At 45.2% G+C, this 27,133-nt stretch overlaps 1 protein-coding gene across 3 annotated transcripts in view; it reads left to right on the forward strand.

Annotated features, from left to right (window-relative positions):
* The first annotated feature begins 549 nt into the window (after positions 1–549).
* The window catches only part of LOC308477259 (uncharacterized protein), a 198,026-nt gene continuing 171,442 nt past the window's right edge, over positions 550–27,133 (forward strand). The window contains exon 1 of one of the 3 annotated variants that reach the window (XR_013986405.1): positions 550–774. Coding sequence is in view for 1 of the 3 variants with exons in the window: in XM_081005787.1 (XP_080861913.1) it covers positions 13,416–13,546 (131 nt within the window). In the remaining 2 variants the exon portion in view is untranslated. Of the gene's footprint in view, positions 775–13,350; positions 13,547–27,133 lie in introns of those variants that run through there. The other 2 variants (XR_013986406.1, XM_081005787.1) reach the window with 2 other exon arrangements.

Genomic DNA, 27,133 nt, shown 5'->3' on the forward strand with positions numbered 1-27,133 from the left:
TTTGTTGTATTTGTATTCTGTTTTTACATGTTATGCTGGAAACCACACAGTGATGACCATGTAATGAAGGGAAGTCAACAAATCTGGTTAATAAATAAAATAAAAACTACCCAATAGAACAACAGAATAGCACATTTTTTTTAAGGCCCTCTGAAAGAACCATTCTAGGTGGAGGCAGGGGGGCCAGCGGGATTGTGGAAGAGGCAGCGTCTCAATACTGCTGTTAATGCATCTTCCCCCACTTTGCGTAAGTTGCGAAGGCTCAAATAACTTGCTCAGTTTCAAGAGCTGAGAAAAGCAAGGTTTCCTTCTCCTCCTGGGATTGTTGATTACGGTTAGAGCACTGTCAGTCTCCCAGCTGGAGAGACCTTCCTAATTTAGCAAAGGGAGCACACTTTGAGACACTGTCACCACTGCCAGCCAAGGAATGTCCAAAGTGAGGAATTAACTCTTTTTTTTTTTTTTTGTCAAAAGTACACTTACACGTTAGGAAAAGGCATGTCCGTGAGTCCTAAGCCTCTCAGCTACTCCTAGGTTTGCACCCAATGAGGCAGCTGCAGCAACCCAGAGGCCTGGCCCCAACCACAACTTATGTCCCTTCCCCACCTGAGCTGTGTGCAAAGACTCCATCTGTGTGCCCCCTGTTTCTGTTCCTCCCACCTCAATCCTCTCCTGGAGCAGTAAGTGATGCTCCTTTTAAAGATGAATCCTATGTTTATTATGTGTTATCTTCCACTTCACGTTAGAAATGAAGGCCTGTTGAAGAAAGGCAAGGTAAGACTATTAAATGAATAAACCAGCTAGCCAGTAACTATTTTCAACTGCATCAGGCCTGCGTGGGCCCCCATGAGTGAAAGGTTTATTTCTTTAGTCAGCAACTAGAGTTCCTTGAGATGGGACTGAGTGTACAGAGCCAATGACAACCATTTAGAAAACAGAGAGAAGACTTTTGTGCTTCGACTGGGCCACTTCACCACAGCAAGAGATTCAGAGTTTCGTCTTCAGTCCACCAAAGGGCATATATTGATTCTATATGTTGCATTGACAGCCAATGGTTTTTTGTGGAATTATAAATAGGAATAGGCAAATATTGTTTTGACTAATTTCAAATCCACTTCAAATTTAATAGGTTTGAGATCTGAACAGGTTTTGAGGTTTGTTCTGTGTTGGGAACTGGGACTTTGCCAAAGTATATCTGTACATTTAACCTGAACTTTCCAAGCCAAGTACATATTGGTTTCTCATTATAGGTCATTTACATTTCTTTATGTTTCCCATTGCCTTGTGTTCCAGCTGCTTCATTGGCAGCAAATTTCGGAATAAATATGTCATTAATTTCCTGTAGGACTATGTTATGTAGCTCCTTCTATGTGATCATATGGGGGGAAATGGTAGCGAATAGCATAGTGAGTGGTTGGGAACTCTTTGATAGTTGAAATTAAGCACGTGAAGAGCCTAGTTGGGAAGACCCACATTATTTGTTTGTTTAAATTTGTAGACCACTCTTCATTCAGAGATCACAACATAAAAATACAAAATTAGAAGACAATATAAGAAAACAAAACTAAGCCAATAACCCCCTTCCCACAAACACATTTAAAAGATTGTTTAATCAGCCAAAGGCCTGGCTATAGAGAAACATTTTCACCTGATGCCTAAAAATATGTAAAGAAGCTGCCAGGAAGGCCTCCCTGGGGAGAGCACCCCACAAAAGGGAAGCCACAGCAGAAGAGGCCCATGCTTGTGCCCAGGGGTGCCATGGGGGGCGGGCAGAGAGGCCAGTTAATGAGGAAACAAGACTGTGGAATTGGCACAGACAGTAACACATTGATCCACCATCTGTCTTTCATATGAACTATTCCAGAGATGATTCTGAGGCCCTCATAAATGTTCCCTCACCAATGTAGGTCTGGTTGGTGGGGAGGAGGGTATACTTTTTTTGGCTGTGATTTTTGCTTTTAAAATGAGGGTTTCCCACACCACAAATCAACTGAACACCTCATTGCAGAAGAATACATAGAATATGAAGTGGCATAGATTAAGAAGGAAAGTTTTACATTTCTACATCCCTCAGGATCCTGTCATGCTACCAGACATAAAGCAGGGCTAAGATTACACAAAATTATTATGGAATGTGTTGAATAGTGGGTAGACATAGCAGACGACACAGCGATTCTTCCAAAGCAGCTCTTTATTTGTAAGCTGGACAGAACTGAACAGCAAACAGCTCAGCCGGCCTGCTTTTATAGGCAGCCGGCTGTCAACACTGTAACAACAGCAGCCCAGGGTTTCCCGCCTAAAGTAACTGATGTGGACCTGAGTGAAAACTACATACACAATACTCCTGGTGGCCTGAGAATACTCCTGAGAACTTCAATACATAACACCCCTCCCCACCGAGATAAGGCGTTAGTTACAATCGTAATGGTTTCCTTATATACAGCACTACACGTAATGGTTCAATCAGGCACAAAAGCATATCGGTTACATTTCCCATACTTAGACCAACAGTGATACATGTTCAACAACATAGTCCTTTAAATAAGTTGGGCGCTTGGAAACTCTGCCAGACCGCCGGGGACTGGTAGCCAAGTCCGGGGGGCCACACAATTCTTGCTGAGGCTGTGGTGCGACCCTAGGTGGCGTTGAAACCAAATCCCCTGGATCCAGACTTCCGGGTTGGCGCCTCTGGCAATGGCGGAGCTCCTCCGATCGGGAGGAACTTGCTCCGTGAAAAGCAGGGTCTGACCACCACGGTGAAGGCGGAGACCCATAGAAATCACAGGCGGGAGAAGCCTGTGAACCTGGGATTCGGCTGGCACCCTTTGCGCCTCCCCTACTCGCGGGGAAACCCTATTTTGGGGATCCGGAGCGACGTGGGGTGAGCGACGCGGTGCTTTGAATCGACCGCTTCTTTCACAGAGTGAAGCTGCATTGCTATTGCCGGAGAGCGCTGACTTTTTCCTGTGGACAATTTGACTTTAAACGACTACCCGTGAGTAGAACGGAGAATTGGATCTTGAAACACTTTAATTTGGCGCCGAAGCGGGAAGGCTCTAAACAGGAAGTCCGCCTCCCGTTTTGTAAATAGATTGAAGCAAAGACGTTACAAGCTAAAGTCTTTGAAAGCTTTTGATAAAGGATTAAATTCCCACCGGACAAAAATATATAACCCCTCTTGGAAGCAGGAGAAGAGGGGGGAAGTTTTGGATCTAGTGTGCCTGCAGAAGAGAGTGAAAATCAAATTGCCACTGCTCTGAACCTGGAAAAGGGCTGCCAGATGACGTTCGGGGAATGTTTATTGACAGAACGGATTTGACAGTTAGCTAAAATAAGAAAGGTACTGTTTCCATTGTCCTCTTCTGCGTTTAAAAATGGAGGAAAAAGTAACCGAAAATTGAAACTATTGTTATTTGCTTGAGTCGTGCTAGAAAGAATTGATACAAACGGAGACTGTTTCCCTCTAGAGGGAGCATGTGAAACTGTTACAGGAGTGCAACAGGGAGATCTCCAGCTGCAAGATAAGATTCTAAAAACTAGAGTCTGACCTTGGATTATTCAAAATGTTGATAGGAGAAGCTATTGTGACTGTATTATACAAGATAAACTACTCGCTGGAACAGCTCCACAAAAAGACAGATGATACGATCTCTAAAATTGACAACTTGGAACAGAACGTGATTAATTTGAGTCAAAAAGTGAGTGTCAATACAGAAACAATTCAGGATGATGTGAAAATGATGGAGAAAAAGGAGAAAGCTGACGATGTGAAACCAAAAGTAGTACAAGAGGGATACTTAATTTCTCAGAAGCAAATTGAGGATTATAAATTGAGGTCTTTCATGACTGAATCTAGCAAAAGTCATATTTTGAGGTTAGGGTCCCGGCTTGGATTGAAGAAGGAAAATTGGAAAGAACCCTCTATCCAGGGATTGACTGACTTTTGGGACATGGACTTGGGTTTGGAGGAGCCTGAAGTTTTGGGGGTCGCTAGAATTGGAGGAATCTTGAAATACGTTCTGAAACACTCTATGGACAATATTTTTAACTTTGGAAATTTGGCTGAACTGTCCAGAAGGAACAAAAGTATTGCTAGGCTGGAGTTTTCCCGAGATTTGCTCCTGAGCATCAAAGAATATGAAGAAGACCTGCAGAAGGGACTTGGAAGAGATTTAAGGGCCTCGGATATAAGAGCACCAGGTTGATGGATTATATGGAACTGACGGAAAGGACTGGCAGAATCCGAAGCCAGGGAGAGGAGATAGTGGAAGATTACTGGAAAATTTAAAGTGCTTATTTAGAAATTTAGAAATTTTGTTAAAGTAATGACTGTTAGAAAAATGGTGGAATGATATTTTATGGATTTAGCAGAAATGCTATAAGAAGTTGGGTGTATATAAGTAATTTACTTTTAATGGGAAATAAGGTTAAAGAATATGTTATTTATAATATGACAGAAAATAGAGAAAGATGGAAAGGATTTGCGGTGAAAAGAGGGAAAGTAAACTTATATTAAGATCAAGATAAATTTCCAGGATAAAAATTTTGAAGAGAGGGAAAGGATTTGCTGAAATGATAATTGACTTAGGCATTGTCGGCCAACTGGTGCCAAAGAAGGACAGAACCTTTCTCATGTATGCTACAACAGCAGCAAGAATACTTATCGCAAAGTATTGGAAGACACAAGATCTACCCACTTTGGAAGAATGGCAGATGAAGGTGATTGACTACATGGAATTGGCGGAAATGACTGGCAGAATCCGAGACCAGGGAGAAGAGTCGGTGAAAGAAGACTGGAAGAAATTTAAAGACTATTTACAGAAATATTGCAAAATTAAGGAATTTTAGAAGGATGTCGGATAGAAACTAAGAGGTTTTTAGCTGTAATGCTTTTAAGAGACATGAAAAAAAAGGGTTAACAATTGGGTAAAAGATTAATGGTAAGGATTTGCTGAACCAACAAACTGAACTGGAATACAAAGAAGGGAGGTATGAGGAGGTCCGGGGAAATAAGAGCAAGGAAGATAGGTTATGGAAAATTATTGTGTTTTTAACTGTTTTATTTTGTACGTTTTTTCTTATTTTCTACTTTTTTGCTGTATCTTAAAACTTTATACTTTTTTCTTTGTTTTGTACTTTCATGTATTTTTGTGAAACTTTAATAAATATCATTATATAAAAAAAAATAGAATACAAAAAAGGGAGGTGTGAGGAGGTCAGGGAAACAAGCAAATGAAAGATAAGTTATGGGAAGGCTCGATTTGTTTTTTCTTTTTTTCTTTTTTGTTTTTAATTGTTTCTATTTTTCTGTTTTTTTTACTGTGTTGTGAGGGGTTTTGGATTTGATATCCCGCCTTTCACTCCCTTTAAGGAGTCTCAAAGCGGCTAACATTCTCCTTTCCCTTCCTCCCCCACAACAAACACTCTGTGAGGTGAGTGGGGCTGAGAGACTTCAAAGAAGTGTGACTGGCCCAAGGTCACCCAGCAGCTGCATGTGGAGGAGCGGAGACGCGAACCCGGTTCCCCAGATTACGAGACTACCGCTCTTAACCACTACACCACACTGGCTCTCGTGTTGTTTTGCTATTGTTTAATTTGGTGTTTTTTCTTTTTTCTTTTGCTTTTTTGTAAACTTAAAACCTTAATAAATACTATTAAAAAAAAAAATCCTCTGGATCCGCTGCTGTGGGTGGAGCCTCCGCAAGTGGAGTGGTCTGAGCCTGTGGTAAGTCTGGCAGACCCTCTGAAGCGGCTTGGTTCAGCTCCACGCTGGCAGTTTGCGAGGGAGGTGTAGGTGGAGCCTCGCCATCTGTAAGTGTCTCTTCTGGAGCCACGAGCGCAGTTGGGGGCACCACGGTAGTGTCCAAGTCCCCAACCCTGCGCCTAAGCTGGTCTATGTGCCGGCGCCACAAGCGTCTGTCTTCGAGTGCTACCTGGTATGAGCGAGGTCCAGTGACTCCCACTACTGTGGCTGGCACCCAAGGAATGTCCCCCACATAGTTCTGGGCAAAGACCTGGTTTCCTGGAACAAATGACCGTGGTGTGTTGGCACAGCCTGCGGGTTCGGCCACGGCAAAGTCCGGGTGCAGCCAGTCGAGCGGTGACCTGAGGCGGCGGCCCATAAGCAGTTCAGCAGGACTCCGCCCTGTGGCCGCATGAGGGGTGATGTGTTGCACGAACAAGTATTCAGCGACCCGCTCGTGCCAGTCTCCCCGGTCCAGGCGCGTCAGTGCCTCTTTTGCCGAGCGCACCATTCTCTCCGCTTGCCCATTGCTGGATGGATGAAATGGTGTAGTTAGGGCATGGCAGATGCCCAGTCCCAAAAGATACCGCTCAAAAGTGCCTGACGTGAACTGCGGTCCGTTGTCGGAGACAAGAACATCAGGACACCCATGCGTCACAAACAGGCCTCGCAGCACCCGGATGACGGCCTCGGTAGTGGTGGAGGGCATCAGGGCCACCTCCAGCCATTTGGAATAGGTGTCCACCACTACCATAAAGGTCCGGCCGTGAAAGGGGCCGGTCAGATCAATGTGCACCCTTGACCAGGGTGTCTTTGGCGTTTCCCAAGAGTGTCCCTTAGCTGCCGGTGGTGCAGGCCTCGATTCTTGGCACGCTTGACAGGCGGACACCCAGGCAGTGATGGCATCGTCCATGTTAGGCCACCAGACGTAACACCGAGCCAACGCCTTCATTTTGACAATTCCCGGGTGGCCAACGTGCAGAGCCTCCAGGACGCGTTGACGGAGTCTTTGAGGAATCACAGCAGACAGCCGCGATGAGCCGAGAGTTCATGTTGTCTGGTTGCGAAGGGCTGGAACTCCGATGCAAAAGGCCCTTGTGGCCACCCCCTCCACACCCAGTTGAGCACACGGCTGATGGTGCGATCCTGGGCTGATGTGGAGGCCACAGTGGCAGCCGATACAGGCGCTGCCGGAAGATCCTCAATCAGGAGGAGCGATGAAGCTGGAGCCGGGTCTTCCATAAACGCTGGAAGAGGGCAACGGCTGAGGGCGTCGGCATGGCCCATCGATTTCCCCGGGCGATGGACGAGCCGGTAGTGGTAGGCAGCCAGGAAAACAGTCCATCACAGCATGCGCGGCGAGAGGACCGGTGGAGTTGGACGATCACCGGCGAGGAGGCCCAGGATCGGCTTGTGGTCAGTGATGAGGTCAAAAGTCCTGCCATAGAGGTATTCATGGAACCTCTTCACTCCAGCCACAAGTGCCAGTGCCTCCTTGTCGAGCTGGCTGTAATTCCGTTCCGTTGGAGATAGCGTCCTGGAAAAGTAGGCGAGCGGTGCTTCTCTTCCGTCTGGAAAACGGTGACTAAGGTCAGCGCCGATGCCAAAAGGCGTCGCAGGCAAGGACCAGTGGCCTGGATTCACTGTACTGTACCAGCACACTGTCCGATGAAAGGAGAGCCTTGACCGCGTTGAAGGCCGCCATCTCCCGATGACCCCAGGACCAAGGCGTCTTTGTGCTGAGGAGTCGGTGAAGAGGCTCAGTCACCGTGGCTTTGTGGGGCAGGAACATGTTATAAAAGTTCAGCAGCCCCAGGAATGCCTGTAACTCCGTCTTGTTCTTTGGGATGGGGGCCTGCTGGATAGCGCGGATCTTGGATGTGGTCGGGTGAAGGCCGGAGGCGTCGATAAGATAGCCCAGGAACTCTACCTGTGGAACGGCGATCTGGCACTTCTCCCTCTTTACCTTGAGCCCGGCCTCTTGGAATCTGGTCAGCACAGCACGGAGGCGCTCGAACAGCTGCTGGTGTGAGTCTGCGGACACCAAGACGTCATCAAAATATGGTACCATGCCCGGAAGCATTTGCAGGAGACGCTCCATAAGGCTTTGGAAGATGCCAGGAGCCACACTTACCCCAAACTGCAACCGGCGGCAACGGAATGCCCCTCGGTGGGTGACGATCGTCTGGGCTTCAGCAGTGGCATCATCGACGGGCAATTGTTGATAGGCTTGGGCAAGGTCCAACTTAGCGAAGACCTTACCCTCACCCAGGGAATGCAGCAGGTGTTGGACAACAGGAACCGGATAAGCGTGCTGCTGAAGTGCCTTGTTGATCGTGCACTTGTAGTCAGCGCAGATTCTCACCGACCCGTCTGGCTTGACAGGCGTGACGATGGGGGTTTCTCACTTGGCGTGGTCAACCGGCTCCAAAACTCCTTGGGCGATCAGCTTGTCCAGTTGTTCGTCCACATTAGCCTTGAGAGCAAAGAGAACCCGGCGTGGCTTTAGCTTGATGGGGGCGACTTGTGGATCAAGGCTAAAGGAGATGGGCGTACCTGTATATTGCCCCAAAGTGCCGTCAAAAACCTCGGCAAAGTCTTTGACCAGACCCTCAGTCTCTGCGTTAGAGATGCAGTTGATGCCGGTGACTTCCAGGCCGAGGGCATCAAACCAGTCTAGCCCTAGGAGGCTTGGCCGCTGACCTTCAACCACCAGCAGCCGGAGCAGGCCCGAAAAATCCTTGAAGGCGATCCGGAACTGGCCAACGCCTACCACGGGAATGTCGTTTCCCTGGTAGTCTCTCAGGTGTATGCGGTGAGAGTCGAGTTGCCTTTTGGACACTCTGGGTACCAGTCTTTTGATGGTGCTCCAAGACACGATGGACAGGGCAGACCTGGTGTCGATCTCCATGTCACATGGTGCTCCTTCAATGAGCACTGTGACGTTCAGCTTGCGTCGCGTAGGCGAGTCGGTTTGGCCAATCGTGGTTCCAGATGGGCAGCGGCAGTTGGTGAGAGCGAAACAGCTTTCTTTGGCAGACTGGAGTGAAGCCTTGGACTTGTGAGTCGGTGAAGGGGGGGTGTCAGACGGAGCCGATCGGCAGACCTTAGCAATGTGGCCCCTTCTGGAACACTTCCGACAGATGGCGTCTCTGAATCGACACTTGGCACGGGAATGGTTGCCTCCGCAGCCGGCACATTCCGGTTGGCCCTTGGACTTCTGTTGGAACTTCCTGCGCTCCCGCTTTGTCTGGTGCACGTCATCGTCTTCACTGGAGGATGCCTCATCACTGCTGGCCTCTTCGTGATGCACTGGAACTGGCTTCCTAGCAAGACGCGGGCTGCTGGACTTGCGGATCTCCTGGGCGGAGTGTTCAGCAGCTTCTGAGGCCACAGCCTCCTCAATGGCTTTCTGTAGCGTGAGGTCTGGCTTGGCGAGGAGACGCTGTTGCAGATGGATGTCCCGGACCCCGCAGACGATTCGATCCATCAGGGCATCGTCTAAGTCTCGGAACTCGCAGTGCATTGCAGCCTGTCGCAGGGCGGTGGTGTAGTTGTTGATTGACTCCCCCTCTGCCTGGTTCCAGTGGTAAAACGCATGGCGGGCAGCAATCTTGGACGGCTTTGGCGCGTAGTGGTTGCGGAGCTTCTCTTGGATCGTGTCCCATGGTGTTGCCTGGACTGCTTCAGGCGCAACCAATGCTCAGGCCGTCTCAAACACCTCAGGCCCACAGAGGCTGAGGAATAGGCCCCACTTCCGTTGCTTTGATACTGCTGTCAGCTCGTTGGCTTGGAGGTAGCAGTCAAACCGAGCGAGGTAGGAGTCCCATGATTCAGAGGCTGGCGCGAACGGCGGTAGAGGCACAAGTGAAGCCATGATTCCGATGCCGGCGTGAAGGGCGATGGATGGAACACAGTGCTCTAGCCAGAACAGTCAGCTCTGAATTGGTTCTGTCCAGTGATTTCGCTCAGTGATTTCGCTCTGTGATTCAGCTCAGTGATTCAGCTCAGTTCAGAGGATGGCCGCATCTGGCTGTGCTCTGATGTCCATCGATCCCATCCTCGTCGCCAGTGTTGAATAGTGGGTAGACATAGCAGATGACACAGCGATTCTTCCAAAGCAGCTCTTTATTTGTAAGCTGGACAGAACTGAACAACAAACAGCTCAGCCGGTGTGATGGCCTGGGAATCCGATTCAGAGGCTGAACCGGAGGAATCCCAGCCTGCACAGGAGTCCCCGCCTCCAGGGCCGGCTGAACTGGGGCAGGGCCTTGATTCTGAAGCGCCTGCACCTGTGCCGGTTCCTCAGGAGCAGGCACCAGGTGAATCCACTCTGGCTCCGGAGGTGGTTGAGGACTCAGTGCCTACAAGTGAGTCTCCCCCTGGGTCCAGTAACCCTTCAGCCTCTCCTGAACTGCAGAGGCTCCGGGCAGAGAGGCGAAGGGAACTGGTTTCTCCCAGGAGGAGTGCTCGCCTTAAGGCCAGGAGAGGCGGGTCTCCTGGGGGCCGGGACCGCCCCTGGCCTCAGAGAAGATAAAGGCCAGTCAGCCCGGTCCCAGGTTGCGGGAGCAACGTCATTGTTGAGTACCTGCTCTTGCCCGGACCCAGACCTGACCTTCCAGTGATCCTGTCCCCGCCCGGCTTGCTGCTTCGGACCTCGCCTCGCTCCTTGTGAACTGTTTCCAGACCAGTGACCCAGGACCGGACTTTGACTACGCCAACGGTAACCTTCCCCCCGGGACCAGCACAGCCGGCCTGCTTTTATAGGCAGCCGGCTGTCAACATTGTAGCAACAACAATCCAGGGTTTCCCGCCTAAAATAACTGACATGGACCTGAGTGAAAACTACATACACAATACTCCTGGTGGCCAGGGGGAGAACTTCAATACATAACAGAATGTTTCTCTGCTAAATTTTCTCCAACATTTCTGACTCTTGATTTTTTTATTAGCACCAGAAATATTTTCTGTATTAGGACCAGCTAATGTTTCAATGCAGTATGTGAACTTTTGAGTTACACAGAACTCTTCCTCAGGTTTTAAAAAAGGGGGGAGATAGAGGGTATTTATGGTGCATGGCCTTAAGCTCATCTGCAGTTTTTTCCTCTCTTCATGGAAATGGAGGAAGCTGCACCTGAACTGTAAAGGCCGCACCTTGAGTAAAGGCTTTTGGGCTAGGCAGAGGTATGCTGGGACTGAGGCACAGATGAGACTATCACTTTGCAAAAAGAAAGGGAGAACAAGCTGTCTAACTGATACTTACATGGGTGTTCATAAATACTTACCCACCAAGCTAAGCATAGTTCACTGGGCATGAGTTTTGGCCTGGTATTATATTGGCAACACCCCTCTTTTCACACTGCTGGGTAGGCAGGTGGCCAAATGTATCACGTACACACCCTCCAACATTTATCTGATGAAAATAGGGGAGTCCCATTCCAAAATGATAATTTTACTATTTATATCACACACATCTTACTGGGTTACCCCAGCCACTCTGGGTAGCTTCCAACATACAAAAAAACCATAATAAAACATTAGACATCTAAAAAACCTATACAGTGGTACCTCGAGTTACAAACGCCTCAGGTTACAAACGCTTCAGGTTACAAACTCCGCTAACCTGGAAGAGTTACCTCGAGTTGAGAGCTTTGCCCCAGAATGAGAACGGAAATCGTGTGCCAGTAGCGCAGCGGCAGCAAGAGGCCCCATTAGCGAAAGGATGCCTCTAGTTAAGAACAGTTTCAGATTAAGAACAGACTTCTGGAACTAATTAAGTTCATAACTAGAGGTACCACTGTACAAGATTGCCTTCAGACACCTCGGGGGTTGGATAACTCAATACCCTCCATCAGGATGCTGGACGAGAGGGACCGTTGGACTGACCCAGCAAGCTATTCTTACCTTCTTAGTTTCTTACCCCCCTCAGAGCTACAACTCCCAGCAGCCCTTGAAAAACTACAGTGCCCAATAAGCCATGTGTTCCCCAGCAACTGGTGTCTCTAATCTTGCAGACTGCGTGTTGCCACCATGACTGGCAGCTGTTGACAGCACTCACAGGTGTAAACATGCAGACACTCTCCCCTGCATTAAAAGCAACATCACTATGAAAACATTAAACACTTAAAAATATCACTTCTCTACATGTAATAAATTAGCATATCAGAGATTTTTTTATGTGTGAGGCATTCAAAGATATATACCCACAGTCCCAAATTATACCACCTCATTCTGCAAGACTTGTACAATGGATTGACCTACATATTATTTTAAAATGCTTTTATTTGCCCTTAAAAATAAAAAAATAAAAGAATCTAGTAAAAGTGCATTTAAATAGAACTATTAAAGTGTTCAAGGTTCTTCACATTCATTATTATTATCATCATTATTTTTCTGTAATCCTTACAAGGTAGTTTTGTTGGCTCTGTATTATTAAATGAGGGGTTGAGGTTGAGAGACAATGGCTTCACTAAATCTAGAGGGTTTTCGGGTGAAGTATGATCTGATTGCTGTGTTCCTCTCCTGATATTTTACAGCAAAACAGTTTGCCAGCCCTGATAAACAAAAATGCTCAGAACGTGCAGTTTCACGGGATCACTAAAATGTGACAAATAAAATTGTGTCTGCTACATACAAAGGTTAATTTATTCACTTCCTTGTTAAAAAAGGAAAGGAAAGGAAAGCATCTTTGGGAGAAGCAATAAGAAGCAGAGAGGAAGTGGTATTTAACTCTTGGAATGGGAAAGTCTGCAGTTCCTCCACGGTTTCCCCACCTCACCGAGGTTTTGCTACAACTTTCCCACTCCCTGATTCACACGGTCCCCACAGTAAGCTTTTTTGTGTGGGAAAAGACAGAGAACAAGTGCCACTGATTGTGAGTTTCACACATTACATGTGTACATGTAAAGCCTGGTTTAGCTTAGAAGCAAGGTTTGAGTTTACAAAATCGTAAACTGCATGGAAAGAAAGCATCAAACACCACTTGTCACCTTCTCACATAACAGCAGGGCCAAATTCACCCCCTTGCCAAGTTGATTGGCAGTTAGAAGGAAGCGCTTCTCTACACAAACAGGAGATGATGACTGCCATCTTTGTGTCCTGCTAGTAGAGATGGGAAAGAAATTTGATTCTGCTTGTATTTTAATAAGAAACTACCTCATTCACACTTCTTGAATCAAAACGTGAACTGAAACCCAGCTGTCCTTCAATATTTGCACTTTTCCAAATTTTGCAGTGCTATTCTCCAACCACTCTTTACAAAAATGTGTATGTTGGGGAAAAGGGTGAATATGAAGGCATATATTTATGAAAAAAGCATACAAAAATGCTGTATATTGTGGGATTATTTTGGCAGTAATGTGTACATTAGTCAAAACTGCATACAAAAATGTGTTCATTAGGAGAAATTAACACAAAAATGGTGATGAATTCTCTTGGGGATTTTTGCAGATTGTTGCGTAAATGTGGAGAAATAAACTCACATTTGCAAAAAAAAAGAAGATACCAAGAGAACCTGGAGCTGGCACATTTGTCCAACCCTACATGCTCGGGACCCCTGGGAAGCTGACCTGACTAGCTGTGGCTGGAAACAGAATGCTGGACCACAACAATATTCCCCCACCTGTTGCCCTCCAGATACTCTGGAGTACAGCTCTCATCAGCATCAATCAGGATGCCTGTGCTGGATGGGCCTGACGGGAATTACCGACAGTGGCCATTTTATGTGTGTCTCGTTGACTTTACGACCACACACATGCTCATTGCCACAGACCTGGAAGTGGCCAGAAAAGGGGGCATAACGAGGTAGGGCGTGGATGGGAGGGGCTTATGCATGCAGGGGAGCATGGGGGGGGCAGGAATGCAACATCTGGCTAGGGATGACTAGACTAGATGGATCTTGGTAGAATCTACAAAGCTCTTCTTCTGTTCTTAAAGCATTCACAGTCCCTGCATTTTATTGTGTGTTATTGCCAGGTCCCTAAATGCCAGTATAAACAGTTACCCTGTATTGAGAAATAAACCAGTATATTTCACTCTGGTTAAGCTGAAAAAGTTAGATAGCTAAACACTGTTTATTTAATCTCCACACTGTTCTGAGTTAGAAATATGGGGATAATTATTGCATTCAAAAGTTAGCGCGCTCTGCTTCAAAAGAAACAAATGAAAGAACATATGGATTTCTTTAAAACTTCTCTTTGAAATAGTTTAACTTCACTGGGCTAATTTACAAGCAGTTTTAACATATGAAGAGTTCATTTCAGGACATAAGTTTTCCTGTGTGTGTGTGTGTGTGTGTTTTAAAATGTCTTCCTGTGTAAATCATGGGGGGGGGGGGAGAATTAGGCTCTGGACTCTGGTGCTGTTGTATTTTGGCATTCTGCCTCTTGACTGTTTTATTGTCTACTTTGGCTGGACTCAAAGTTCCAGTTAGAGTTGCCTGCCAAAAAGAAAGGGGGGAAATGTTAGGTCCTTTAAGGATACTGAAAAATAAAGCCAGTTTTTAAATCTGCCACGTCCTGTAGGCAAATAAAAACCAAATCTCTATGGAGCTCAGACGTTCTTTCCTGTTCTCCTTTTTGGATTCCAAGTAGGAATGAAACCCTTTTCCTTTGCATCAAGTAAAAAGTGTTCAAGTGCCTCACGGCTCTCTTACCAGGCCTGCCGCCCCCTTCCCCTCATTCAGTCAAGTCAAGGTGCAGATTTACAGCCTCCAGTGGGAAAATTATTAGTCAGTTCAGGTTTTTGCACATTTTAAACAAGACAAACAATGTAAAATCTATCTATCACTCTTGCGCATCTGAGCTGCTCAGTGTGGTTTTGCTCTCAGGCTGTTGCCATATAGGACATTAAACCTATAAATGCTTCAGGGTTTTTAAGAATTATGAGTACAATCCTGCCAACAGTTAAGCACTTTGAAAGCCCACTGATTTCAACTGAAATTTCTCCTCACTGAAATCACTGGGGCTTAAAAACTGTCACCTTTGCTTCTTTGTTACCTTTGTTTGATAATGACCTTTCTTTTATTACACTTCTGTAAGGAAGGAGGTGAAATGAACAAAGTCCCAAAACATAGGGTCAAGGGCACTCAAGGGTATGCAGTACCAGCACCTCATTTGTTCAATATATATAATTTTCTGGGTTTACAAAAGTACACACCTTGTCTCTTTTTTCAGGTTGTAGTCCTTCTTACAAATCAGTTACATTTGCTGTGAGACATTAGTGTTGAGTACAATATAAGGTTGGGGAAGTAGAGGGGGGAGGGGAGGTTTATATTCTTTTGTATGGTGTCCATGTGGGGTTTTGTGTCAGCGTCAATTGGGTAAGTCCTCTTTCTATTCGTTTATTACATTTCTTTGGTAGTGAGAGGTATTGGGGGCCAGGGTGTGGGTGGTTGTCTGTGGTTGTCTGCAGTGGGGTTTGCATTTACGAGCGGGGGGTGGGGGCTTGTTAGGTCAGGTAAGCCAGATTGATTCATAGGCTGTTGATGGATTCTTGTCATTGTCTTGTTGGGCTGTGTATGTGATAAAGGGGAGCCATACCGGGGTGAAGGTGTCTTCTTCTATTTGTTCCCACGTCAGTTTCAGTTTATTGGTTAATTGAATTTTTTGTTGTTGTTAAAAAGTGTGGCACGTAGTGTAACAACTTCATGGCAAGTACCAGCACCTATTTTTCTTTTTTTAAAAAAAGCACTGGTGAGCAGGGACACTGCTCTCCTGCCCTGTAGTTTCCCAAGATGGATATTCTGCTATTGCATCCCAAGGCAGGGGACTTTGGGATTTTACCTTCCAGGTTTTCAGTGCAGCAGCCAGAGACCACAGCACCCTCCACCTTGCTGGTTCAAGAGGTCAATTGACCCATTGACCATCCCAATGCAGCTGCAACACTTTTGCATCAGCATAAAAAGAAAAGAAAAAAATGCATCCATTTCACTATGGAGAACTGGTCCTGCGACAAAGTGAGCATATATTGTGCCCATACAAGGTGACCAACAGAGATAGAATTTCATTGGATGTACGTCTCTCATGCTTCTTTCTCATTTATTTATCACATTTATATCCTGTATTTCCCCCAAGGAGGTCAAAGCAGCCTATGTGAGGTGGGGGAGTGGCTGGATGCTATCCTTACAATAGCCCTGAGTGGTCCAGGGGAACTTTGTGGCTGAGTGCACATGAGGTCTCCCTGATCTGTCACACCACATTGGCTCTCGTATATTAAAATGACAAATACTGAATAATAAGCTAGAACTGAAAAAAATATCATTGCCACAAAGTTATCTTCAACATTCTCCTCTTTGAAAATCATGGATAGTAAATCCAATAAGTATAAAAAATATTCTTATACACCTTAGAATATATATATTATTGTATATGTTATAAATACTAACATAGTCCTAGGCTACCTATCTTGAACTGGCAGGATTTTGGGGAGGAACAGGATTTTGCTGAGAGGTGCAGCTGGGACTGGGTCACACGGGAGCAGGCTAGGGATGGGGAAGGAGAGGTTGTTGTAGACAATACTCACAGAGGGACAGAGGATGATGACGCTGCAGGGGGCAGTGCACAGGAAGCCGAGCAGCGGGGCCCAGAGCCAGAGAGGTCCCCGTCCCCATGAACACAACAGGTCCCAAGACATAGGGAACAGCGGGCAGAGCACTCCAGGATGCAGAGTCAGGCCAGGGCCTGCAGCCCAGTTCACTAGCTGGCCAGGTGGGGAAGGAGGCATAGACTCCTCAGCTGGGGCAAGCTGGAGCAGGGGAGGGTCATATGCTTATCAAGCCCAGATGCTGCAGTCAGCAGACACAGTATCAGAAGGCAGCAGAGCTGAGGGGCTGTGTTTGTTCAACTGGCCACGCTGAGGAATCTTGTCTGGGATTCGCCTTGGACCTTCACAGGTTTCTACTTTGAGATTGCCTGCTGAGCTACTTACTGCTTACCTGGACTGACTCTGGACTGCATTTCCTGACTTGGCTTGTGTGGATTGGCATCTGGAACTTGGAACTTTGTCTTGGCACACTGTCTGCCAGGTAGGCCAGGGGATCAGGACACTACCTCACCTTTGAGCTTCAATGGTTCTCATTAAACCCATAGAAGGTGCTATGAGAGGGAACTGATAAGGGGTGATGGATTTCCTGGTCGTCTTGTGCATTTGTAAATAAATCATGGGTGACAAAAATGTCATATGTCTTCCCAAAGTCAATCTCTGGCAAGTGCAGCCTGCAGAACTTCTCAATGCTTGGGGAGGTGGGGAGCAGGTAGCAATATATTTACTTTCACATGTTAGGCCATTGTTCCCCAACTTGGTGCCCTCCAGATGTTTTGGGCTAAAGTGCCAACTGTTCTATCCTAACCATTGACTATGCTGGCCAGAACTGATGGAAATGGTAGTTCAAAACTTCTGAAGGGTGGCAGCTTGGAGGAGGTGGCAACTTGTGCTTTAGGCACTGAAGGGGAACATTCTGTTAGACACAACCGTGGTCCAAGGGACAGCTCAGCATCCTGGTTACTGCCCTCCCCTCCAAGTTGTAGGTCAACCTGTGTGGAGTGAGATATTGGGCAGTGGTTGCAATCTGGAATTAAGAGGGTCAGGATTTCTGCTGGCAGAAATTTATTCCACTTTTATCATGCCATGTAAGTTCTGTAAAGATACTTTGTTCAGCATTCCTGCTGGTTCTTGAGACGTTGATCTGTTAACATGCTGAGGCTTCCCTCTCAGCCTTGTGGTTCTCCTTCTGTGATTTCAGCCAGCAATTGGAAAGAAGTCTTCAGTGCCTTCTTAAACTTCCCGCGACATTCCCCTTTGCTCCTCCGGGCTAATTTGGCGATTAGGAGGGGATTTAGGCTAGGAGTCCTCCCGGCTTGGACTGCATGCCCTGACAGAGCTCCTGCCTTTAGGAGGCTACTGCTCAGTCTTCTGTTTCTTCCCTCAGAGTCTAATGTATATATCAAATTTTCCTGGCAGGAACAATGGCTTTTGCTTTAAAGGGAGTGGGGAGCTTAACTTTGTGTTCTCTAGAAGCCTGCATGCTCTTATTAGAAATAAAAATTTTAGTCTTTCAGGTAGAACAGAGGGAAGACCAGTCGGGTTGCTCCTCGCTCATAACTGTATGGCCTGGTCCCATTTCAGGAGCAATATCCATAATAATGAGAAATGTTATGAGAAAAGTTTACTTACACAGTAGTTGTTCTTTCTGGGAAAAATTTTCTCCAAGCAAATTTCAGTCACCATGGTGACTGCAGGGGAAAGGGACTGTTTTTCAAAGGAAAAAAAGAAATAAGAAAATTCTGCTTACAATTAGTGGCTGAATGGTATGGAAGATATACAGTGCTCTGTGATTATGTATGGTGAAGCAGCCCACCATATGTAGCAGATGTTAATATTAAATTATTTATAGGTACTTCTACATGTTCAGCAGAAGGGACGCGGGTGTCCTGTGTGTCTGGGCAAAGAAGTGAAAAAGCCGACACGTGTGCAAAACAGTTCATAGCTAAGGCCTTCTCCATGCCACCACTTTGTGCTACATCATACCAGGTAAATTTCAACAAGCCTAACCCACTCCTGGTATCAGCCTGGCTGGGTGTGGGGGGGGGGTGTCAGGTGCATAATGGGAGCAACTCAGTGCTTTTTTTCTAAAAAAATGTTTAGGGGTACTCTCATTGTGACTCAAGAAAATCACTGGGAAAGGAAAGGAAGCCACCATCGGAGGTGGTAACAACAAAACTGACCAATCACTGTGCTAGATTCCAGCTCCTACTTCACACATTAAATGCTTGCTTCCATCTGAGACTCAGGAAACACCATGAGAGGAAATGAGGCCACCATCAGGGGTAGCAGCGGAACTGACGATTCACCGTGCTAGAGAAGAAATTGACAATTTAAAAATTTTTGTTTCTTCTCCCGTTAGATTCACAAAATGTTTATGGGTATGCGTCCGCCTACGTTCCCCCAGAAAAAAAGCACTGGAGCAACATCCCCTTTCCAACAAAGGTCCGTATAGTAAAAGCTATGGTTTTCCCAGTATGGAAGTGAGAGCTGGACCATAAAGAAGGCTGATCGCCAAAGAAATGATGCTTTTGAATTATGGTGCTGGAGGAGACTCTTGAGAGTCCCATGGACTGCAAGAAGATCAAACCTCTCCATTCTTAAGGAAATCAGCCCTGGGTGCTCACTGGAAGGACAGATCCTGAAGCTGAGGCTCCAGGACTTTGGCCACCTGATGAGAAGAGAAAACTCCCTGGAAAAGACCCGGATGTTGGGAAAGATGGAGGGCACAAGGAGAAGGGGACAATAGAGGATGAGATGGTTAGACAGTGTTCTCGAAGCTACCAGCATGAGTTTGACCAAACTGCGGGAGGCAGTGAAAGACAGGAGTGCCTGGCGTGCTCTGGTCCAGGGGGTCACAAAGAGTCGGACATGACTAAATGACTAAACAACAACAACAACACACCCACAAAGCAGCACCCAGCAAACGGAGCCGTCCTGCTCTTTGCAGGGTGGTCACGAGGGGGAAATGAGATTGAGTGCCACCTTCCCCTGCCTTCCTCCTGAATGTGTGTGTAACTTGCATCTTATGCTTATTTTACAAGGGCTCTGTGGAATATTCATTGCAGTCAAACCAAAAAATCATGTTTTGGCAGATAGGCACATGAAGGGGCTGAGGCTCGTAGGGATCACTTCCCTATTGTGGCCTGAGGGCATAGCTATATATCTGCTCCTCCTTGCCTGAGCACACCCCCACCCCCGCTCTTCTCCATCATACCTACAGCTACAACATTAGAACAACTGCAAATAGGAGCTCAAGCTCAGACTCCATTTTTAAGCTAGACCTTAGTACCGTATGTCTTAGTAACTCAATTAGCATTTTAAGCCTGCCTGCACAAATCTGCTGAATCTGCTATTCTTCAAGATGTATACTGAGTGAGTAAATGTTTTTTCTACCTTTTACAAGACTTGTTTCTGTGTGGTTATTATTTTAAGGGAGAAAAAAGGAGATAATACCAGGAAGATCCAGTTCACCTCAAAGCATTCTGGATTATTAATACCAAAAGGCTAAAACTAGCCTATCTAATCCATCTGACTGGGTTGCCCCAGCCACTTTGATGAAGAAAGGATAATAAGGCAGGATGGATTCATTGAAGTATCAGGAAATCCTAGGAGGAAACATCATGCTGTCTGTGAGGAAGCTGAAGCCTGGGTGTCATTGGACCTTCCAACAGGACAATGATCCCAAGCACCCCTCAAATTCCACCAAGGCTTGGTTGCAGAAGAAGTCTTGGAAGGTTCTACAGTGGCCATCACAGTCATCTGACTTGAACCCCAGTGTCTGGTGAGATTTGAAGAAGGCAAATGCAAGAATATCATTGAACTGGAGGCCATTGCTCATGCGGAATGGGCTAAGATTCCTCAGGAATGCTGCCGGAAGCTGCTGTCTGGCTATGCATCTGGTTTGCAGCAGGTCATAGCAGCAAAAGGCTGCTCTACTAAGTACTAAAGATGCTTGCCATGAAGGGGTTGAATAATAGTGACACTGGAGAAGCCAGTGTAAGTTGCAATTTCAGCTGAATTTGAACCTGAAGCATCCATTGTGTTGAACTATTTCAATTTTTTAAATAATAATTTTTATTAAGTTTTCCATTTTAACAATACAATCAAATCACATTAAATATTCCAAATTATACAAATATATATCATGAAGTCCAAATATTTTGCCAAATTATAATTTTTTTGTTGGGGGTTCCAATGCTTCAAGTTCAGTGGGGTCCAATCATCTCATATTTCTACTGCTTTGAGTGTCCACTAGTCCCATCTTTAAATCTTGTTATTATCCTTCTTCTTTCATAGCCTCTGAGTTGTTTCCACAGGCGAGCTGAAATGAACAATATTATGCTTCTGTGTGAACTTTGTATGACTCCCCCCCCTTTTTTTTTGCAGCTGATAAGTCTTTTATTTACAATATGTCCTCACACGCTGGTATTTATGCTGAATCCATCCAAAAGTCCTTCTCGGGTGGCAGACGCCATCTTTCCTCAGTTCCGATGAAATAGAATCTAGGCGTTTGCTCATTAATTTTCTCAGACAGGTTGCACCAAACATTAGTCTTTCCAGGGGAGGATTGCCAAATCAAACTTGAGATACTGATATAATAACAAAGTAAGGGCTCGCCTCCCCCTATGACTATTAATCTCTGCAACACAGTCTGTCTCATAATGGCGGATCCTGATTAAATTGTGTGTCACAAGAGAGTCTTTTATCTTCTTCCAAATATTCTTCCAGGTAGTACCGTAGTAGAAAAAGAAAAAGTTTTATCCCCCCTCCTTTCCGTTCCGTTTCAACATACTGGCTTAGATGTTATTCTTTGATGTTATCTTTCTTCCAATCCGTCACTCTTAGCATCTCAGGGACTGGCTTAATTAGCAGATAAAATACCCTTTCTTCGCTCAAAGCATGTCCATAAATCTTATATCCAATCTTTTATCTTAAGAAATGGAACTTGGAGCACTCATAGAGACAGCGTCCAGGAGATCCGAGCTCGCTTGAGGGCTTTCCATCCAGTGCCCCCACCCCCTCCTTCTTTTCGAACTCGGGGGTGGTTCGTGGGCAGCCGCGGATGAGACTGCGTCTTCCCTTCCACCGGGAAGAAACCTGGGAGGCTGATTACTCACATCTCAGCCTCTTAATTACCTCATGTGAGCTGGAGAGATGGTATTGTCGGCCATCTTCCGTGGCGCCCCTAGCGGAGCCCCCGTGTTGAGCTATTTCAATCGCTTTTGTTTGATTTGCTCATTGCAGACAGCTGAAATTTTGATAATAAACACAATTTACAGTGGGGGTTGAATAATTTTGATTGCAACTGTATATACTGTCCTAGTATCCATGAGCATGATGACCAGCCTAAAAATATTTTTAAAATAAAAATAAAGAAAAATATGTGAAGAATTGGCTATTATTTATTAAATGTCTTTACCACCCTTCATCCGAGGATCACAGGGTAGGTTACAATATATATACTTCCTTTTGTAATTTCTGAAGCTATTGCCAATAAACTTAATTGGGTACACTTGGATTCTAGTATTCTAGGGAGGAAGAAACATTTATTTTTATCAGAAGTTTCCATACTAATTGTAATTGTGTATAATATGTTCCAGCATGTTCTTCCTTGTAGTGCCCTCTCATACCCTCCAACATTTCTCAGATGAAAATAAGGGCGTCCTATTCTACACCAGAAAGCTTTTCCCGCGGTTGATCTTGCTGCACACAGAGACATCATGTATGGTACATCTGTCACCTTGAGCCAATGGCAACCTCTCCACCGAACCTACCTCACAGGATTGTTGTAAAGAAAAAATGTGTGAGGGAAGGGATTGTGTACAATATCTTCCACAGATAAATGGAATGAAATAAATTTTCAGAGGTAAGTTGGCTTGAGTCCCTGTCAGGGAAAAAGCCAGGTAACAATAATAACAACAATAAAAAGTAGAAATTGTCAGAATCATCAGAAACACACCAGAGAGTAAGTCCTACTGCACTCAGTGGGATTTACTTCTGAGTAAAAATGCTTAGGATTGCAGTATAAGGCTGCCCAGTCTTTACCCAGTTACCTGGGAGTAAGTTCCACTGAATACCGTAGGGCTTCTGAGGAGAGATGTAAAGGCTTGCTGTGTAAGGCTCCATTTGCAATAAGCTTCACATATTTCCTAAGAAATGACTGGCTGCTGAAGCATTGCAATTGAAGAGTTTAAAGTGAATTGATGACATTTTCCTTCAAAAGTATAGGGAGGGCTTCATATGCCAGCTTCACCATTTTCTTCATTTGAGGCAAGGATTTTATTTTCAGTTTAAACAGGACTCTGATTTTGCACCTACACACACACACACACACACACACACACACACCACTTTCAATTGTTCGCTGTGATGGGGAGGGGAGGAAAAAGGAAAACTGGGACATTATGGGATCAATCAGAAACTGGGTGGCTTCTGTAATTCTGAGACTGTCCTTGGAAAATTGGGACATTTGGAGGATCTGCACTCTGAAGTGGGATGCACAGTGGTAGATCCACTTCTGCTTCCAAAATTCTTGCTGGTCAGGGCAGGAGCTGTGGGGGGAGGGGCAGAGTTCTTCTCTTTGCCTGTCTCCCCCCACCCCACCCCCTTGCCAGAATTCTCAGTCTGCAGGCGTAAGGTTAGCTACTTCCACAAGCAGCAGCTTTCTGCCTGTGAAGTGATCCACTTCACTGCTGGCACAGTTCTCTGCCAGAGGAGGTGCAGCAGTTTTCCTTCTGAACCTTCTCCAGCCTGTGGATCTGGGGCCTAGAATTGCATTGCTTACAATACAATACAATAATCTTTATTGTCATTGTCCCATGCAGAACAATGAAATTGAAAATCTACATCAGACATTCAGAAACCAACAAGCCTGCTATCCCAGCTATCCCAGCCTGGTTAACCCCCTAAAAACTCTGATACCCCATAATTAAATGCAATATACTCCCATAGAGACTACCTTACACTGTGTTTAAAACCTGCACTTATCAACCTGTGCCTGAATAAAAATGCTCCAAATGCTTTGACCTTTCTTCATAGGGAACTGCCCCTGTCCCAGCTCTACAACAGCCCTTTTTGACAGCATTATAGACCATAAACAGACCACCGAGTTGCACAGTAGCATTAAGTATTATTTTCAGTCCCTTTTCTTATCATTACTAAGGTTGAAGTTTGTTTGTTTAGTTACTGCATTTTAGACCACTCAAGAGCAGAAGTTTTTTTGGGCAGCTTACAGTACATGTTAAACCAAAAACAAATAAAATCATAAAGCAAATACAGATTAAAGTCAGCAACTGCAGGTAAAGTTATGATACTTTAATAAATATCTTTAGTCACTAAAAGTTTTTAAAGTTTAAAAAGCCTGGGCCCAGAAATGGACAGGAAGCCACTGCTAGTGAAAAAGCACTGGTTTCATATATGACCATATTCTGTTGTCTTGTGGCCCTATTCTGGACCAACTGAAGTGTCTGGAGCATTTTCAAAGGCAGGCCCATGTATGATGCATTGCTGCAATCCAAGTGAGAGGCTATCAGCATGGATAACTAGAGGAAGGCTGGTACAGTAGACGTATCAATCAAGTACTACAGTCCAATCTCCCTATGTTCTGAGCTGGTTGGGTGAGCGCTTGGATTGTGCCCAGCCCTGCTGGCCTCCAACTACAGTGACACCAGCATAATTGAGCAGGCATGGACCTCTTTCTGTTCCATCTGCCAAACAGGCAGGTGGAAATGCTACCAGATTCCCACCGGGTGGCAGCCTGCAAAAATCCCCCAAAAGGGTGAGGAGTGGGCAGGTCTCAGCTGGCCCAAGATCGGCTGTATCCTCAGTCAACCACAATCACTGAGCCAGCTCCAGGTTTAGATTACACAGTATCCTGGTAAAAAAACACTCTGAGACATAGACGCTGCTCATTCTCGCCAGCAACAAGGCTGAGGATGAGTGCAAGTCCTCCAAAACAAAATGAACACCACTTCGCTGGCAAACTGCCCATTAACAGCACCTCCATCTTAATGGAATTGAGTGCCAGTTTATTCGTCTTTGACCGGTATGTTACCATGTCCTGAGACCGATTTAAAAACACCATCATCTGGATTTGATAAAAAGGAGAGCTTCAACTGTTCCCTAGGCATATATTAGTGACATCTTGCAATATGATGTCCTTCAGCAGCTTCATGTAGATGCACTACCATTGCACAACCATACAATATTTTCTGCAAACTGTTCCACTGCCATATTGAGATATTTCCTTAGGTAGCCACCACCAGTTCAAACTCCAACAAGGCAAGTTTGGGATTTTATTCATTGATTCGTTTTTACTATTCAATAAAACAAGATTTCTAAGCCATTTACACAAGTTACAATGATAAAATCACAAACAAAAAGTAAATGCACAATGCACAATCAAAATATCACAAAAAGCTGATAAAACATTAAAATAGAAATACTGAGCAGTGTTATCTGAAAGTTGAGATGGTGGGGTGTGTTTTTTTGTTTTGTTTTTTATGCCAATATTTGTCACAAATCTAATGGAAATGGCCCGAGCCGGACCCTTGGTCCATTTTTGGCCCCAGTTCATGTCTGCTCTGTGGGTTGCTTTGCCCATTACACAGCAACAAGCCACAGCCAGTCAAGGTCTTCTGATGAGCACGTACATAGGTGTGCTTGAAAAACAATAGGTTGTACACCTAGAAATTATAATATATGAGGAGGCCCTGTTAGAAGTAACTCTCCAAGACTTTAAGAGGTGTTTCCCCATCCCATAATCCGAGACCCTTTAAGGAGAGATGCTAGGGAATGAACTTGGTGCCTTTTACAGGCACAGAGCCATAACCAGCAGGAAATTTTGGTTAAATGAGAAATATAATATGACATCTAGTTCAGAGATCTGATGATGTGCTATGATGGAGAAAGCACAAGGCATTTTTAAAATTCCTGCACCTGCCTTCCCCTCATCCCCACCCAACAGTGCAGTGATTTTTAAAATATTAATGGTTCTGGCAATAGCAATTTATCTGCTTATCATATGCTGCCTTCTCTGTGCCATGTTTAAGTAAGTGTAAAAGCCACTTATTTCCAGTAACATTAATTTTTTTAATGGATTCATTTAGGGTCATGTATTTCAGCAAAAATAGATACCTTTATTTCATTTCGCACCCAGCATGTTGACTGTTGTAACATTTGACCAGTTATTAATCAAGGAGCTAAAAGGTTGACTGTTCCAATTGAGATACATTAGCTTGCATTCAATATTAATAGCTTCTGCCAATATTTATTTTGCCCATTATTTAAGTGGCTGGTGTCATTTATACTCCAGTCTTTCACTTGATGTCAGCATTTTGAAGCAAAGCTACTGGGAGTGCAGGGGGCACGAGATGGACTGAACTCTACCTGTGGACCCACCTGAGTGCTTGGGGAATGTATGGAGACTCCTTTGGCACTGCCATTTGTGGGGAGTGAAATCCCCATAGTGGGTGCTATGCGGCCACCATGGTTTCCTTGAGTGTCCTTGTCCTTCATGGTGACCGCAGAACCAAAGTATCCATGAAGGTAGTGTCCATGTAGAGCACGGAATCACAATAATGGCTGTTTTATGTCATGTGGAGATGACTGCACTGGCACAAATAGATTTAGCACGCGCGCGCACACACACACGCACAGCATATTGAGAGGCATGCCCGTCTGCTTGCCCATGGTTTGGGACACCAGCTGCATGAATGACTGCGCCCGATCCTCTCTGCAATAGGAGCGCCTGGGTGTGTGTCAAACACTGGGAATCTTCACTTGTGTTTAACCATGTAGCTTAACCCCTGCAGCACATACATGATGTTGTCATGATGTTTGTGTTGAAGCCTTTTGAAGAAACAGAGTCGAGAGACCTACTCATCTATACAGCTGCAAATAAAATGTTTTCACTGTGTTGTGAAGTGCAATATACAAATCTGAACTATGGCAAATTCAATATATTTTTCAGAACGTTTTTAAAAAAGCATTTTCACAGTGTTTTTTTTGTATGTGTAGATTCCACCCTAGTGCTGTGTCCACCAGTGAGAGCCAGAGCAAATACTTACAATGTTGTCTTGTTGTATGGATTACTTTGAATTGAATTTTTTCGGAGAGAAATAAGATTTGGACTATTCCTTGAATTTTAAGGCTGACAAGATACTGGAAAGCATCAAATAGATTTCGCAGGTTCTTGAATCAAGGAACAGAAAACCTGCAAACCCATCTTTACAAGAGTCAAAAGGATACCCACCATAAGCAGCAATTATTTCTACAGTATATGAAAAAAGTGAACTATCGTTTATCTCTAGTCCTTATATTTCTCCCAAAGTCCCATAGAAAGCTTTGTTAGTACTCTTACAAATGCAACTGTAATATGCCTGGAAGCCTCAGCTAATGCCTCATCGTTTAAAAATCCTTGCAGTTTGAATTGGAAATGAAGAAGCCTAATGCATTTTGCAAACGCTGCTTTTCCACACTGAGCTGCTGCTGAAGCAGAGCCAAGAGAAGTCATATGTCGACCTCTGTATCCATTCTGCTGTATTTCAAAATATATGAACTGGAACTGTAGGCGTCTCTGATTGGTTGGCCACGAAAACATAGAATGTGAAGGGGGGCTGCGATCTTCCACATTTGTGCTGTATGATAGTTGTGTAATCCAATTTTATGTACTGCAGTAAAGCAGTGCAGAGGATGCTGCCTGCCAGCAGATGGCACCAAAACGGAAAAAGTCGGCACAAAGTCAGACTACAGTGGACAAAAGGCTTCAGATTTCTAGCGCTCTTAGTTCCACTAGCCTGTTTTTGATATGCAAGGTAAGTTAGGAGAGGGTTCGGTCTTCCTCAGTGC

This window comes from Podarcis pityusensis (assembly GCF_964106645.2).
Source record: "Podarcis pityusensis genome assembly, chromosome: 5".
Lineage (NCBI taxonomy): Eukaryota > Metazoa > Chordata > Lepidosauria > Squamata > Lacertidae > Podarcis > Podarcis pityusensis.